An 18,694-nucleotide genomic window follows, 5' to 3' on the forward strand; every position below is an offset into this window, starting at 1 on the left:
ATTCTTTTCTGCTAAAAACAGATTATATGAGAGATGAAGTTTCAGCCAACAGCAACAACACGACTGCAGTGAAGTGCTGCGAGGCGTCAGCTTGTAAACTCAGCGTTGAAACCTGCCCCACTGTCAGAGGACACCGCCAAGTCGGACATGATTTAACCAGTCTGGTTTCACTGGAGTTTTAGTGTCCAATTATGTTTGAAATAGTGATTCACAAGGGTTGTAGAATAACAAATAAAAAAATCTGTTTTAACATTTTGTTAAATAAGTCTAACAGCCACAAACAGATCCAATCCTTTCTGTGTCAGATCAGCTCACCGATGTCTTTAGCGCGCACGGCGACCGGCCTGCGCAGCTCTGTGACAAACTTCTTGGCATCCAGTCTGATCTCGATGACATTGTTCAACAGGGCGAAGAGAGGAGCCAGAGGGAAGGAGGCCACGAACAGAGAGACGAAACCAAACTGGATGACTGCAGAGCGAGACAAACGATTATTACATGATGTAGGTGTAGGCTATTTAATAATATGAGCAGCTACATTCATTTTGGTAATTTGGTATTTTATAGAAAATAAAAAGAGAACTTGAATAATTAAACCAATGAAACCATGGTGATTGCATTTATCTGTCTAAATATAAAGGTCTTATTTCTGAAAATCGCCATTACTTCATGTTCTACATACTATCACTGACACAGAAATGTGCAATCTAACAATATTTATTAATTATGCTGCTGACATTTAAATGTACACATAAGTCACTGAAATGTATTAACATTGGCAGCTGAAGCCTTCAGAACATACACAAAGAAAGGCAAACACAACACTGGAATTTGACAGAATTTCCTTAATGGTGTCTGAAGGACATAAAGAAAACTTATATAGTTTACAGTAAACAAAGTCAGATGCTTGTGAAGTTCAGATGTGTGTCACACACTGACGTACGTTTCTTTAAAAAAACAAAAACCTGTTTTTCCAATTTAAGACAAGCACAGATCTGCTTCAAAATGACTGAAGTTCACTTCAAGTTAACTCTTCTAAGGACAGAAATGAGCTACGAGCTGAAGGTATTTCTGCTTTTTGACAGCATATGAGAGCTTGACTTTTGAGGAAGGAATCAAACCTTCAACACTACAATGCCTGTTCTTAAACAGCCACTGAGACGCTGTCAGACAGACATTGTGAACAGTCCTTTGTCTGGTCAGGAGTCACAGTGTCTGTCCACACTCGTTGGTTCAGATGATGCCTTTTAAGGTTAAACACTCTGATGCACCAGCTAAACTGGGACTTTTTTATGATGAAGTGTGTGTGTGTGTGTGTGTGTGTGTGTGTGTGTGTGTGTGTGTGTGTGTGTGCGTGCGTGCGTGCGTGCGTGCGTGCGTGTGTGTGTGTGTGTGTGTGTGTATCTACACTGAGTGTGGTGTGCTAATCCACCTGATTAGATAACCCAGAGAAGCAAAATCAATGACTAAAAATTTAAATTAAAGACGATGGGAATTTATTGTACAGAACATCACAGTCTCTCACATCCACGTGAGCACTGGGTTTCATAGTACTGTGAAATGTTTGATGTTAGAATGGCAGAAATGTCTTAATCAATACTGGTAACTTAAAAAAAGTAGCTCAAAAACTAGAATACCAGGAGATTTAAGAGACAAGGTCTTGTGGATTGATAAGTTTCCCTTCGGCCACAACAAGGTCAGAGGTCAGCTGCAGTCAGTTTTACAACAAGAGGGGAATCTTGAGTTTGTCTGAGCACCGTCCAGCCAGGTAGATGATATGAAGGTAGTTTTGTGTCTTATTATGTTAGCAAAAAAAACAACAACACCAGCAAAGTTCTTATAGTAAAATCAGAAATCAAGTTTGTAAGTTAAAATATATGAACTGAGAATAAAATGATTTGCATTGCAAATAAATTTGCTCTGACGGTTTTGTTAGTTTTGGTCACAGAATTCAAAATGTTGCTTATAAAACTAGACTTTTTGGTTACGACTCAAAAATGTTTGTTTGCGAACCAAAAACCTTTTTGAGTTGAGTAGTGTAGTGAGCGCAACATATGCTTTAGACTGGAAACTTGATTTTTAATTGTAATGCCAGAAATTTGCTTTTTTTTTTTTTTTGCATAATAAAGACACAAATAGACCTTTATAGATGCTGGCATACAGAGAAACTGTGGTTTAAAAGTTCTCCCCTCCACCCATCAGGCGGATCTTGTTTCTTGATCTTTGCCATTAAGTTTGACTGTAACATTTTCAGCTGCACTCTTTAAAGATAAAACACAAAAGTCACAAAATCTAGAATATTTTCCTCCCGTCCAAAGACGTTAGTAGGTCAAGCAAATTGTAAACCTTTACAGTCACTGCGAGTTTGTCTGAACCACAGATATGAAATACAACTCTGTGCTGAATGTGAAAGAGTTAAAACGGCAAAATGTAGAAGCATAAATGCATTCATCTAATTAAGGAGTTCTTCATTATAAGACAAAGAAAAATGTTCATTGGCTTCCACTGTGACAGAAACAAAGCTCACTTCAATCATTTGAGGAGGGTTGAAGTTTTATTCACGGCTAAAAACATAATTCAGAGGTGGCATTGAGTCTGATTAGTCGGACAGTGTGATACGGGGCTGACCCACGGCCAGGGAGAAAGGTGTGCAGCAGTAAACATTTATTGTGTTGTGTTGATTAATGATCAATTCACCTGCTTCCTAAGAATGTGGAGAGGAAACTTGAGAAAGACGAAGCAGGTTGCCTGATGCGCGGCTCGGTTCAGAGCCGTGGAACTTTAGCAGTGTGGGAACGGGGATTTCCAGCGAGCGGGAGACTGACGGCTTCATCTCAGCACGCCACGCCGAGACAATGAGCGGCCAGGAAGAGAATACGACATCGGGGCAGCGAGCGCTACAGGGCAGGCTTAGAATAACCTCGCTATCTAACCTGAGCCGAGGTTGACGGGTTCGACCCGGCCACACAAAGACAGACAAACACACCTTAACACGAGCACCGGGGCCCACAGATACTACACACAGGTACAAACAAGCACAGGAATAAATAGTGAACGTGTGAACGCAAACCCACGACGACCCATTCGATCACTCACGACAATGTGCGAGTGTGTCTGTTTGCATGTAGAGCTCAGACATTTCTGACGTTCTTCTCTGTGCCCTGCGGAGACATCAGCCCAGTGTTCTCTCCCTCAGCCCTGATCCTCCCCATCCTCTCTCAATCCAGATCATTTCATGCCGGATCAACAGTCTAAATGCTACCAAAGATTTAAAGTCCTGCAAATCTGCTGATGTTTCCAGTTATGAAGAGTTGAAGTAGATGTATTTCTTATTTACAGAAGGTTGTTTGAGAGCCTGCATTTACAATAAATGCCCCTCAAAGATCATGTCAAATATAACAGACAAGACTTTACTTTCTATTTACAAATTCACCAAAATCTCAGTTTTTACCAAAAAAAAAAAAAAAATTATTTATGGTTTTGACCTTAGAATATTTAGAATAAAAATTATTTATAAAAAATGGCTACGAGGAAAATTCACAGACTTCAGGCTGTCAGCTGTCTTCTTAATAAGACAGCGGGGTGGCCGCCACTCATTGTTTCTTGTTATCTTTTTAACATGGTATGTCTTTCTTCTGCATGTATCTGCTGATTGTATCTCACTAAACTACATGTTTTCTCCATCCACTAAGGACCAAACTACCGTTGGAGTTTGGATGGATGAAAATTTCAACTCAGTTTCACATCAAAACGTGTCACACCTACATTGATCCACATTGGAAAACGTATTAGTTTCACAATAACGGCTCAAAAATTCTAACTTTCATACATTTTCTTTTCCTGTTCTTTTTGATTTGCCTGCATCCACATCACATTAATGTCCAACCTGTTCTCAAGTACTCTCGTTTTGTCAAAGCCCGCTTAGTCATAACATAAGCGTTAGGCCGAGGCACCAAAACCAACATGGTTGGGGGAAAAAAAATGATGGTTTGGTTTAAGATAAGTATGTTACTTATGTAAATTAAGTTACCTATGTTACATGGGATAAATGTATTTACTTTATTTTTTACTTATAAGTAAACTTACTTATTTACGTTACTTAAAATAAAGCCACCCATCCAAATCTATATTTTTGGTTTCTCTTAAAAAATATCAGACACAAATTATCATTCCTAGCAGAGTATTTTTAGGTGCCAAAGTTTCCCAGTTTTTAACAACTCTTGTGGTCAGCTCAATCTCAATATCGAAAGTTGAGACATGCAAATTATTATGAAAAAGTTTCAGCCCAAGACGGCAAGAGATGCTGTAACTGAGCAGGTGTTGGTTTAATATGTCTGCCGTTGGTTGTGTGTGTGTGTGTGTGTGTGTGTGTGTGTGTGTGTGTGTGTGTGTGTGTGTGTGTGTGTGTGTGTGTGTGTGTGTGTGTGTGTGTGTGTGTGTGTGTGTGTGTGTGTGTATCTGTGTGTACCTCTCCACCAGCTCACAGGCAGTAAATTCCTCAGCTTTTATTGGCACATTGGCACAAGAACTGTCCTTCCTTGAAACCATATAACCTCTGAATGATCCTAATAATGAGGTTTTTCACATTAACATACTGTGCAGAAATAAATATGAAATCTAAGAATAATTTTGATTATATTAACATTTTGATTAGAAGTAGACCTTGCTCACTGTTGTGTAATATTTATTTGATTTACAAGTTTTTATTTCTCCCATTCCACAACTGTGCTAACAACAATAAAGATGGATCAGCGGTGCCAAGCTGTGGCATGACAAGTAATCCACAAAGGCTTAAATTTACTACCGAAGCAGAAACAACTGATCCAATTTAGATTTAGCTGACTGTAAACTTAAACGTTTTATTTGCACAGTTAACACTGTGGGACACAGTCAAGACTTTCCATAGCTGCTGTCATCCAAGCTGGTTAAACCAGGAATGAGAAAGTTACCCATTGTTTTACTTACACAAATTCCTTCACTTTAAAAATCAGGTCAGAGTTTACATTTATTGCATGATTAAGATCGCAGTTGATTTAGCAGTTTTCCACTTTCTCCTGCAGGGTCAGAAAAATCTGCAAAAGCTTGACTGAAAACTGACTTAATGTTCTTCAGTCCTTCTGCTTGTTAGCCATCCAACATGGTGGCCTGTTCCTTCAAACGGATCGCATATAAACATGTTGTCATTCACTGGGAATTGTGTAGATGAGCGGCTACAGATGTAGCTGTATATTTTCTATCAAAGATCAGGGAATATCAAAACAAAAAAATGTAAAACAAATCAAATTCATGCATTTTAACTAACGCTGTGGTAAGATGAAGGTCACAGTGAAGTAATTCAAAATGACGTGTCACTTTCTAACTGGCGTTTTAAGCTTGAATACCAGAAATGTAGATCCTTGAAGCTTTAACCTGAAACTGTTTCCAGTGTTTATATACTCTAATTTGTGACATAACTGTAGATTACTTATTTTATATACAGTGCGTGTGCATGACGCAGCCTTGTACTTAACTTTGGAAAGCAACAGGATATAAAGAGACGTCTCCCACGTCAACTTCACACACTTTTTCACACACCTAAGTGATTCTGCCGTTTACTCTGTCAGATAAATGTATACAAATGCTGCTCATGAAGGAAAACAACCTTGTGCGAACAATATCCAAACATAAATACATCCTGGATCCATAAGCTATTCTATCCAGGTGTGTATGTTTACCTGAGTGGGTCATTATGTAACAGCTCTCAATGATGTACAGGGATGCTCATTTTAAAAGTATGTCGATGCCCAGACGGCTGCTCTTTTGTCCTCGAGGCTGTTTTTCGTGCAGACTCACTCATCTCCATGTACTCTGGTGTGAGGCCTTCAAAGGGAGCCAGCTCGTAGTCCAGGTTCCACTGTTGTGGAGGCCTCTCGTCCTCCCTCTCCTCCACTGCTGAGCCTTTATCCTTTAACGCGCGCACCAACTTCTTCAACTTCCTGTTGAGATGGAAGGAGGAGGTGAATGCAATGAAGAGAACGTAGAAGACTTTAACATTTTATATTCTTGTTTCACATTTGGATTCCTACTTGTAATCCTTTTCTAAGTTGTATTGTAGTTGTTGTCCAAGTACTAATATCTAAGCTGGAGAGAAATTATGTTTTCTGTTTTCTTTAATTTTATTTAGTTAAATTGTTTATTAAACATATAAATACAGTTGTGAGAATAGAAAAAAAGAAAAACAGTTGGAAAAATTGTGAATTTGACTGAAAAAGTTGCTGAAACTGAAATAAAAACTATGTAAAAAAAAAAAAAAAATTGTAATTTCATATTGTAAAAGTATGAAATACAAATTTTAGTGTAATTAAATGTAAAAACATTCATAATCAGGAGACATTGTGAATGATCTGATTCAACAATGCATTAAAACTGAACCCTACTTATTGAATGCATTTTAAAGGTACATTTCTTGGATCATCAGACAAAGTGGCGACAAGATGCTGTCATCTTCAACACATCAACACAAGTGCTGCTGCGGGCCACAGTGTCTCTTGATACTGTCACAATGAGGTGTCAAAGTTGGAGATTTTTATTATCCAATGGAACGGAGTTGGCTCCATTTTTAAAGCAGATTATCTTGCATTTATTATTCAATTTGGCCATTATTTATTACATGTAAAAATAAAATGTAAACACAACATCAACACTAGAGCAGGGTGAGTGAATTCAAAATCGTGAATCTCATAAAAAAAATGAATGTGTCTCCCCAACAAATAAAACGCCTGTCTATATTTTTAACAAGGCAGTGAGTAAATGTGTAAACTTTCCCTGGAACACAAGACATTAACACAATCTCTGCTCGTGAAACATAATCACCAAATAGGTATTTACAGCAGTGCAGAAATGCTAAGATTTCATTGAAAGCCGCTGGACGAACAGCTGAAGCTGCAGGAAAGAGAGCAGCTGAGATGGAGACTGAAGCTTCGTGATGAAAACAAACTGCTGCTGGGAAACACACAGAGGGGAGAGTTTATGGGTGTTTCTATAAGATCTGTAACTTACAGTGTGTGTTTGTGCATGTATATTGTACATACTGTTGTACCTGTGCAAATAGTCAGTACTTGTGTGTGACGGTGTGTGCAGCATGTATACTGTATGTACTGTGTGTGCATGTGACTGTGCACTACTCGTAAAACTCGAATAAAAGCAGCTAAATGCTCGATTGCATTATTTATGTGGTTGTCACTTAGACACAGGAGAGTTAGGAGTTGAACACATAAATATCCTACAAACACACATGTAGTCATCTGCACTGGATGACCCCCACCCCCAACACACACACACACACACACACACACACACACACACACACACACACACACACACACACACACACACACACACACACACACACACACACACACACACAGAGTCAGGGGTCGGGGGTGTGGGTCTGAGCAGAGATTTGTAATGTAGGTCACGACTCTGTGTTTACACACATTTGTGCTGTGTTTCAAATGTCGTACTTGTGCGCCAACACTCACTATTCTGAGTGCATACGTGCGTTCACACTGTCGAGTACAGAAACACGCAGCGCGCTGCAAGTACCAAGATGATGAACTGAGAACGGTCCAAAAAAGAAGCGTGAAACTCTGGACACTTTCCACCTTAAACGGTCGCTATCTTGTCTGCGTAGAAGAAGGGGGCGGGGCCACTGACGTAAAGAATTTTCAAATTAAGACATCTGAGGAAGATGCAGCTGTTCCTGAACACCGAACAAAAGTGTTTCCTTTTCACTGCTGCTGCTGCTGGACAGAAGAATCAGTGTGTTTATTGAGTGTGTTGAACAGAGGGCAAAAAAACATGTTCAATTCTGGGCAAAATAAATAAAGCTGCAGATATTTTGGCGGGTGATGTGTTCACATGTCGAGGATATTTCCGGTCAGTGCAGGACGGTGATTTGAAACAACACTACTCTGATAGAGTCCTAACATGTAAGAGCACTATTTGTTAGTATACTAAGAGAAGTATGTCATTTGGACCACAGCGTTATTGTAGGTTTCTCTCTCATGTGCCTTCCAATCCTTCTTCTCGTGCTTTGGTGTCAGTCACATCCATTTACAGCCTGGTTTGACTGCCCGATTCCAGATATCGTGTAAAGGCATCGGATTATCCTTTCATTCTGCAGATTTATATTTCAATATGAGTGTGAAAGAGATAACATACACAGATCATTTTCAACCAAATTAACAGAGTGTAGAACTGAATGACTGACAAGCCAAATAAAATGATTTCCTCCAAGAAGCTGGTGTGTTTAAAGGACAGTCAGTATCGGGCTGACATCCATCAAGAGGCCAGAAAAACAAGCAGAATGAGAAATTAATGTTTCACTGCTGGAAATCCATGTCGGCAGTCGTTTGCCAGGAGTTTGAACAGAACTTAATAGCTGTATGTTTGTGTTTGTTTTATAATCTTTTGGGCTTTGTTTTTTATAAATATAATTACATAAATGATAGCACTCCCATGTGATGTATGTTATTCTACAAGTGTGATATGTATTTCCTTCTTTAAACATAAACAGTACCTCATTTAAAACCTACATGTTGGTAGTTTTGCTTAAAATATGACAAAAACAATAATTAAGACATCAAGTTTATCTGTTGATCAATTAATACCGCTGCTGTTTTATTTTATATTTCAACCTTGTTTCAGGCACCTTATACTACTTTATGTAACTACCATAAATAAAAACTATAGTACAGAAAACTGAACTTTGGTTTGAATTTACATATTTAGACAGTATGAGACATAAACACTGAGATAATGAAATTGGCTCAGGCGCTTTCTATTTCCAAGAAGTCCATTTTGGATCATGTTCAGTTGTTCTTGAGTTTGTTTGGGTTCTGCTGTGTATTTTTTAAACACTCCACATCTCTTAAATGTGTAGACAGGAACTTCTAAGGTTAGATAACTTTTCTAAACCTGTGTAAACCTCAGATGTAGTGCCTTCACTCAGCAGCTCCTGGGACACCTCATGGGACTGCACACTGACCCTTAGTGTCGGACTGTGGATTTACAGGTTGTCTCTCAGGTGTGAAAGCTTTTCAGTGCATGAGTGTGAGGCAGCTCGGTGGATGGTATGTAGATGACATGATTGTATGTGCTGCAGCTTGCTGATCCCTCAGGATATCCAGTACAAACCAGAGCATTTGAGGAGACTCACCTAACGCGTCGGGGGGTCGAGCTGCGCTTGCAGCGATTGTAACAGCCAGAAGGCCCCTCTGCTGTGTGACAGCTGTTATAAACAGAGCTGACCTTTGACCTTCGGGATTTGCATGCAAAAGCTGAGCAACTACACAAGTCAGAGTATGACTGTACAGATATGGAAGGAATGTTTTAAGAACAAGAAAGGGAAGAGGGACCTGTGAATAAGCATGTGTGTATGTTGCTAGGTGATCTTATCATCTGACTGCTTCTTTAATTGCTCTTCTAGACTCCTGAAATTGCAACCTTTAAGTGATCATATAAAGAGAGAGGAAAGGAGTCGACTTACGGGATGCCAATTTCAAAGATGTTGTTCTGGATCAGCTGCTTCCCCAACATGATGATGCTGAGCTGAATGCACAACTCGATGAGGCAGCCTCCCGGAGCACACTGAGGGACACACACACTGAATTTGTACACATATTCATTATCACTTTGTTTTATTAGCTCAGCAGAGTAAAAAGATAAAGAACAAACCTCCTCCATCCGATAATCATTAAAAACGTACACGTAATTTCCAGGTCGACCTGCAAACCTGCAAAGACAAAGGCACAAAGGAGGTGACGTTTATTTTTCTAAGAAGTGAAAGAACTGAAGGCTTAAAAGTTCCCTTTTCTTAGTAAAATAAACCAACTGGTCGGTTGAAAAGAATTTTGTCACAAAGCTAAGGCTGTTTTTTTCAGTACATGAACATTGATGTTGAGGAGATGCAGGGTTACAGTACAGTGATGTACAAATACACACCTACACACACACGCAGGTCTTACCGTCCCTTGAAGAAAGCCACGTAAAAGATGGGGGCGTATGCGTTCATAAACTTCAGTAGGAAGGCTTTCAGGATGAGACGCTCTTCGAAGTTGGTTTCTGTTTTAGGAATCTCTGAAAAACAGTTAACAGGAAAATGGAAGAAAGATAATAGTATTGTTTCATGAGGTCAGAGAGCTGCGAGGGGGTTGGAGATGTTAAAAAAGGAGCATGTTAAAGGAATCATATTCAATGAATTCAGATTTCTGTTTCTTTTTGATTATAAAGCAATTCTATGCGCCGTTTAAATACTGTGAACGTCTTAAAAGTGTCAGTCCACAGAGAAATACCCAGCAGCTGTGCTGTGTGGATGAGCCGTTGGGACTTCTGCAAGTTTATAATGTCACAAACTCACACTCATGTCCACCCTTAGCACGGTCCACTGTCCAGTCTTTAATCAGGACAATGGACTGATTGTTCTGTTGCAAAGCCAGCAAACTACAAGATCGAAGCAAACCTGTGGTTGGCCTACGGTGTGTCACTCACAAAAGAGAACCGATCAGAAGAAAGCGTCATTGATCAAAGCTCCTTAAAGACACAGACACACAACAGCCTGTTCATGGTAAAGCTCCAGAGAGAAGACAGAAGGGAAGAGATATATACATATATTCAGATAGGTTTCGGTACTTAAAACAATAAAAATATGTTCTTATGGAAAACAAGACTGCAAAAAAAATATGGGATGTCTAAATGAAAAATGAAACGCAGTATATTAAAAGGTGGCTTGTGAGTACATAAGGTTTGTATTAAACTGTAAACAACGTAAAGTGTAACGAAGCTTTCGATAGTATGTGTCTTTAGTCCATTGTGATCACGTGGAAACTCTGTTTAGAGAAAAGTGGTGATTCTGTCAGTCTGACTCCTGAACAGAGTTATAACATGACCACTGTGCTGGAAGTAGGTTAAAATACTGGCACTTTTCACATTGCATGTCCTCTCTCGCTCTCTCTCTCTCTCTCTCTCTCTCTCTCTCTCTCTCTCTCTCTCTCTCTCTCTCTCTCTCTCTCTGTCTCTCTACCACACACACACACACACACACACACACACACACACACACACACACACACACACACACACACACACACACACACACACACACATTCCCTCTTTCTCACACTTCTCCTTCCCATTCCTTTCCTCTATTTCAGAGGCTCTGAATATGAATGTAAATGCGGGTGAAACCTCGGGGGACGACTGATGGGACGGCTGGAGCATGAAAACATCAAAGTTTCATCAAACTGTCCACCAAGAGGCAGAAAGACTTTTTCTTTCTCTCTCACAGATACACATGATGATTACAACGTGCAATATGAGGCCATATTTTTCTCTCCATGTTTTTGAAATATGTCATTCGAGGGATTAAAAACACGTGCGTACGTGAGGTCCCATCAGGTGATGATTAAAGATGGTCAGATGAGAAGAATGATATCATGTAACTTTTGGCATTAAAGCAAATGTGTGGCTCCAAAAACATCAAACTAAACCTTTAATAATTCAAGTAGAATGACTGAAATGTGTCAGCTGGGCTATTCATAAAGGCTTGCTTTAACTTTTTTTTTTAATTTGTTAAATTTTTTTTGTTTTCTCAGTTCTTTCATGTTTTGAGAAACTTCCTGAGTTCAGTACCTTTACAAACGTAAAATGACTGCATGCATTTCTGTACCTAGCTCAGTCAGCCACAGCGCCACGGCGCCGTAGATTTCGTCAAGGATCAGGATAACCACCAGGTTGATGATGACCGCGGTGGCCGTCACCGTCACCCGAACATTAGACTTGGTCTCCGGGTCGGGGCTCATCGCCATCAGGGCCGACACCGTGATGCGGTAGACGATGACACCGAATACTGCCGAAAATGTCAGGCCGAACTGGAAGGAGAGTAAGACAAGAGAGGGAAAATATTACTCAGTCAATCAAGCTAGAATTAATATTAAAGGAAAACATGGAGGTAGGTCAGACATACACTCATGAACTGTGTTTTTTCCATTTGTATTTTTCCATTACAAAGCGCTTTCATTCTTAGATACTGAGATAATGATTTTTAAATAGAGTACTAATCAGATTTTTATGTACTGACCATGAAGAGGATGGAGGAAACATTGATGCAGTATCCAGGAAGACGGTCTTTCCAGGTCAACTTTTCTATAGCAGACTGACAGAGAGGACCGGGGGAAAAGAGGGAAAGGTGCCAGTCAGTCGTACAATAGTCAATGTTTCTTTAATGTTGTTGGGAAATCTGTTTTGCAGAACAAGGAGCCTCCTACAGAGACATCTCAAAAGAGAAGAAGACAGAAAAAAACAAATGTTTCACTTGGTTGCAAGGTTTAAAAAATAAATCTCGATAATCTGAAGTGAATAGGCTGTCACACTTCCCCTTTCCTCTTTTCAAATGGTTTGTAAAAGCTGAATTTCTCCACAGGAAACAGTGCTATATCTCAACAGAGAGACATGAAGGAGCACAATACCCTGTTTTACAATCTGCAGCCTGAAGTTGGAGACCAGCTCGGAACAAATGTTTTCATGCCATAGAGTCTCAAACACCCGAACGGCCCCGCGGTTAATGTGATTAATCCATTTTCCTGGGCACTAACATGGGAACATTTTTATATGTATGGCCTTGGTGCTGAATTTAGTTCTGTCATTTTCTATGACATATGTATACCCAGCACAAAACCTTTCTGTAGCAATGCCTTCACTTTGAAATCAGCTTGTGTGTTCAGACAACTTTACAAAAAAAAAGAACTACTTTCACCTTCTGGGAAATACAAGTATGTTCTTTTTTTTTTTTTTTTTTGCCAAGACTCAGATAAGGACTATTTTTGCGTTACCTCACTGTACTTTTCTTCTCCCATTTTTTCGGAGCCATATGTCACCAGTATTTTTGCTCAACTGTTCCCAGCGTCTCGCCCCTGTATGGATCAGCTCACTGAATTTCACTTTGAACTGGGGGATAAGTATACCGCTATAGTACTACACTCAATAGGCTTGGTTGTATAATTAGTGCTAATCATACTATAGGCCTGCTCAAGTTAGTATTATCTTGCAATACTTTTACACAAGCAGCTCTCTCACTGACCGCTGCTGAAGCAAACTGTTGAGTTAATTGTGACTGCAGCTTTGGGGTGGCAGAGCTGTCACTGTGGCGGTACTCTGATTACAGCTGGGACACACTTTTTGATGGTTGTAAAACAAAGTGTCATAGAAGCACCGCGGTTAGATACATCCATACTATTGTAGACTGAACCACAGCAGCAGCCAAAGTCTGAGCAAGCTGTACCCGCAACAGCCAGATAAAGGAGCTACAGCTGTTCTCACCACGGACACAAACAGAAGCCTTTGGCAGATGTAACTGTGATTCCTGAAGGCATCTCAAAAGTATTTGAAGAGAGGCAACAAAAGCCGACAGTTATTTTATACTCTTTATCATGAAATAATGTCCGACAGGCTTTGTTGGTTTGGACAAGAAACAAAGCAAATTCAGGCTGTGAAGTCCAGAGGAAGAAAAACAAAATGTCAGAAAAAGTGAACAGAATCCAGCAACAAAGTCAATACATCAATATTTAAAACATTAGAGTTCAAAACTGATCATGTTTTAAAACGAGGACTTAATTCTTAATATCACAATAATAAAAGGTAAGATAGCGATGTTAAAGACAGATCTGAACACGGACAGATTTAAAAAAGGTGTTATGAAAGGTGGGTAAAAAGGTGAAAAACATGACAGTGGAAAAGGAGGTAACTCGTTTGTGTTTTTAATGAATGTGTAAGACACGGCTTTTAGTCCTTGAAGCCAGAAGGATTAACTGACCTACTTGTGTCAGAAAGAAAAGCCGCTGGACTCGCCTGTCCGTGTTTAAGTCTGGTTTGATCTGTGCAAATACAAATGCAGCATCTGTAGTATGTGACTCCCTTCCAGGTATGTGACCCCCTCCACCCCAGCATTAGTGATTACAGGCACGAGCACACACACACACACACACACACACACACACACACACACACACACACACACACACACACACACACACACACACACACACACACACACACACACACATTTACATGAACAGAATCAGGCAGCAGAAGAGAGGAATTTCACACACAGACTCGCTGAGTGATGGTCAGAGAGCTGCTACTGTCTTTCTGCCAACAGAAGTGCAGCAGCACCATCTAGTGAATATGTTGGCATCGTACAACCTGCAAAACAAGCTTCACATTAAAGATATACACCTCAGATGCTGCACAATATATTTTTTTTAAAGGTATAAATACTGTATCTCAAAAATAGTTTGGTGACTTTGGTGTCCCCAGGAGGAAGTCTCCAGGGAGGGTGTCTCCAGGTACACGTTATACATTATATGTATATATAAATATCAGGAAGTATTATGATATTATTATATATTATTATCAGTGTTATTCATCTATCTGTTTCATTCATTTCATGTTATTTTGTGTTCATTATTATGGTTTTGCTGTTATTTAATCGATCTTCGCATTAACCTGTTCACCAGATGTGTTCAGGGATTTTGAATTATCTTAAAATAAACATTAAAGAAAGATTTTGAAGTGTTTAAATTGGATTTAATACATCAAAAATCCCTCTGTAGAAAGATAATTTACATTCACTACCATAGCTGTGTGTGCTTTGAGCAGAGTTGTTTATTACCTGGATGTCAGATATTTTCTTTGGCATCAAGCAGCGCAATATGTCCAGCAGTTTTAATCTGTATATTAAACATATGAACAGCCTTTTGGGCACAAATTTTAATTTCAAAAAACCTAACAAAAGGAAATGTATGGAATTGCTTCTCTCTTCTTTCATGCACACACACACACACACACACACACACACACACACACACACACACACACACACACACACACACACACACACACACACACACACACACACACACACACACACACACACACACACACAGTTTGTTAATACATCAGGTTTGTCTACCTGTGTGTGTGTGTGTGTGTGTGTGTGTGTGTGTGTGTGTGTGTGTGTGTGTGTGTGTGTGTGTGTGTGTGTGTGTGTGTGTGTGTGTGTGTGTGTGTGTGTGTGTGTGTGTGTGTGTGTGTGTGTGTGTGTGTGTGTGTGTGTGTGTGTGGTGGGGACAGCCATCAGAGAGAGAGGTAGTAAATGGGTCAGGTGTTATATTTGTAATGTCCACTGAGGAAAGGAAAGCCCAGCGAAGCCTTCATCTCGTGACAAAGACTCAGTCACAGTTTTTATTTGTCTTCAACACTCACTCCTTCTGTTCATCCTCCTTCCTCTCACTATCGGTCTCTAAAGCAGCAAATGGAGCCACAATTGCAATCAATTATTGTTGCAAGTCGTACATAAAATATTGTCTTTTAAGTGAATGAATAAACAGACAAACTACAACAGATGTAACATTCAGACTTTCACCTTCAGAGGACAAAGCTGTTCAACAGCAGCATCAATGACTATGATATCTATCTAGAATCAGATATCTGCCACAACGGTGTAGATCTATGCCACAGAGGTAGACCAGGGTGAGGAAACTCCCCCGGCCTATTCCTCCTAGTGTGTTGGAGTGTGTCTGTGAAGAATATGACTCCTATAGTAAGAGTAATATATAAAATGGACACACACAATTAGGACTGCTTATACAAATCTAGTCACCCAATGGCTCTGTGCAAAATCACTCTTTCATTAGTACAGATTGAACCATATTCACCCAGCGTCTTTTTATTGGACGGTTTGAATTTCGAGGATGAAATTCATGCACTATGTTTTGTTTTCACTAATTCTCACAGTCTAACAAGACGTATCCACAGCATGCTCTCTACCTCCAGCTGTAACAAACCACTGAGTGCCTGTTTCTGTGTGTAGGGGGACATGTAGGGACTTCTGCGGTCTTAATGCTGTTTTTAACAAACATATATACATTTTAATCTACAGTACATCTAACACTGCATCTGTAAGAGTCTGGCAAACACTTGGCAGTACTGGAATATAAATGCCAGACTCTGTAAGTGCTTGTGCTGTCTTTTTTTTTTTTTGGTAAAATCTTTAAAATTAAATGTCAAATCTTTTTCAGTGTGTCCAACTGTCCCAGTTCAAAAACTGATTTTAAAGTTTCAACAGTGATCCGTATGTCTCAGATAATAAATAAACCAGAAAATGTCCATCATATTCTGTCTGTCAGTTGCCATATTAATGATGCAGCATAGTTTGTACACCGAGACGTCACAAATAAATACTCACTGTTCTACTAGATTTACTACACAGTACATTAGCTGTGTTTGGTTCATTGTAGAGTGCCTCGTAATAACGGCTGAAACATGCAATACTTAATAAGTAAACACAAATAACCCCTCCAGTCCTCCTGAAATACAATCTCTCATAGCTCATTTCAGTGTCTCAGGTAACAAATCAAATGGTTCAAGTGGGTGAGAGGGAGAGTTTTGTGTCGCCATAGTGACAGTCACTAATCTTACCCCTGGCTTCCTGCCCAGCATGCATCACTCCTACTCATCCGCCCTCCCTCTGCTTCTCTCCATCCCCCTACTTCTCCAAGTCTCTCTCGGTTTATTCGAGCTGTGGGTTTTGTCTTTGGAAATCTTTCAGTCTTTGTCTTATTTTTGTATTTGATCCACAATAGATCATTTATTTGAAAAATTGGTGCTAAACCAGAAATTAAGTTATACAATTCAATTATCAGTTTAAAAACTTCTTTCAACAGCAGACATATTGCCTCGTCATGACATAAAAGGCACAGGTGTTACTATTGATGGTTCTGTGGGCTTCACCAGAGAGTAAGCGATTAATAATGTTATTAATTACTCTGGTGGTTGGTGACTCACGATGCCTGCAGATAGAAGGGTCAAGCAGAATAATACAATACATTAAGAAAAGGCTGGTGTTTATCTTTATTATTTTACTGTCAATAAATCCCATGAAAATACTAAAAGGAATAATTTGTTAATTTGTTCCAACAGAAGACAAAAGACTTTAAAAACAGGTCACTGATTTAAAACTGAATCTTAAGGAGATGGGTTTTATTTAGTATTTGTATTTATTTAGTATAAATAAGATGATGATAGCACTGCAACACTGTTGGACAATGAATGATAATCCTCAACAAGTCAGTATTTTAGTTTAGGTTCTGTCTGTATCTGTTTGGTAACTAAAAGAACTCAGTGTACAGTTGACAACTAAATAAGAGGAGTGAACTTTGGTTGAGGACTATTTTCAACCCAGGATTAATACACCTTAAGGAGTTCTTAAGGAGTATTTATAGCAGCTAGATGGTGTAGCAGAGTAAGAGGGATTGATTCAAAATAAACCTGAGAGTCCATGTTGATGTTAGTGAATCTCACTCAGTGCCATATTGTGCCAAGATGATGTGTTCGTACTGGTTTTTGGACAACAGTGGAGCTCATTGACGTATAGGACAGTTTTGGTTTTGGTCCTTTCACAGGATTTGTTGACACAAAGAAAAGTATGTGTCTCTTAAACCAGTGTTTAAGACTATGTGTCTATGTGAATGGTTTTGTTTTCCTGCATGTGTCACACACACACACACACACACACACACACACACACACACACACACACACACACACACACACACACACACACACACACACACACACACACACACACACACACACACACACACGCACACTCACACTCACACTCACACTCACACTCATACGTTATCCAGAATAGGGAACCACAGAGACTGGTAATCCCTCATTAGCATCAGTTGTGTCTGTATCTGTCAGCAGAGTTCAGGAAGTTCAGGAACTAAATGTGACTTTCCACCTCTGTTCTTGTTGATACCAACTGCTGCATTTTCTCATCTTGTAGGTTCTCTACTGAAAAATAAATGTCTAAACCAAAAGCTTAATCAAAAATGAGATGCACATCATGGAAACTTTTAAAACTTGTAATACAGCAAGATCCATAGTAGATACACTACAGATTGATTTGAATCACAGAGAAATTCACACAAGCTCGCACAGGACAGGAAATATAGGCAGTGATATGTGAGGCCATCTTTCGATGAACTTCAAACAGGCAACAGACTCTGAAGAAACCCTTCTTTCATGCTTTTAATCCCACTGAGGGACTGGATTGCTAAACCTGTTTCCTGCTGTGACCATCAAATATCTGGACTGAGAACATGCACAGAAAGTTGAACAAAGAAATACCTGAAGAGTGGAGACTGTAGCAGCCAGAGGATGGGACAGGAAGAGAAGAGCAGATAGACAGCAGCCTGCAGGAGAGGAAAATAAAGGGGAGGGGAGGAAGAGGAAGAGGAGAGGAGAGGAGAGGAGAGGAGAGGAGAGGAGAGGAGAGGAGAGGAGAGGAGAGGAGAGGAGAGGAGAGGAGAGGAGAGGAGAGGAGAGGAGAGGAGAGGAGAGGAGAGGAGAGGAGAGGAGAGGAGAGGAAGGGTTACCGGTATTCCTGCAGCCATGGCAGACAGTAGTTTTTGTCTCCATCTGTCCTTCCCTGTCACTGTCCCATCCTCCTGCTTCTCTGGCTGCAAGACAGAGGGACAGGTTATACACACACACACACACACACACACACACACACACACACACACACACACACACACACACACACACACACACACACACACACACACACACACACACACACACACACACA

General features: G+C 39.9%; 1 protein-coding gene across 1 annotated transcript in view; it reads right to left on the reverse strand.

Annotated features, from left to right (window-relative positions):
• Positions 1-18,694, reverse strand: part of ano2b (anoctamin 2b) — a 62,061-nt gene that overhangs the window by 14,512 nt on the left and 28,855 nt on the right. Inside the window, exons 14-20 of the mRNA XM_069700134.1 lie at positions 12,116-12,190; positions 11,705-11,906; positions 10,005-10,116; positions 9,715-9,772; positions 9,527-9,627; positions 5,830-5,972; positions 316-468 (exon numbers count right to left, since the gene is read on the reverse strand). Of these exons, the coding sequence (XP_069556235.1) occupies positions 316-468; positions 5,830-5,972; positions 9,527-9,627; positions 9,715-9,772; positions 10,005-10,116; positions 11,705-11,906; positions 12,116-12,190 (844 nt within the window). The remainder of the gene's footprint in view (positions 1-315; positions 469-5,829; positions 5,973-9,526; positions 9,628-9,714; positions 9,773-10,004; positions 10,117-11,704; positions 11,907-12,115; positions 12,191-18,694) is intronic.

Source organism: Brachyistius frenatus, unplaced genomic scaffold (assembly GCF_029030835.1).
Source record: "Brachyistius frenatus isolate BFR_SWC_R1_liver_20210118 unplaced genomic scaffold, ASM2903083v1 Contig_32, whole genome shotgun sequence".
In the NCBI taxonomy this organism is placed as follows: domain Eukaryota; kingdom Metazoa; phylum Chordata; class Actinopteri; family Embiotocidae; genus Brachyistius; species Brachyistius frenatus.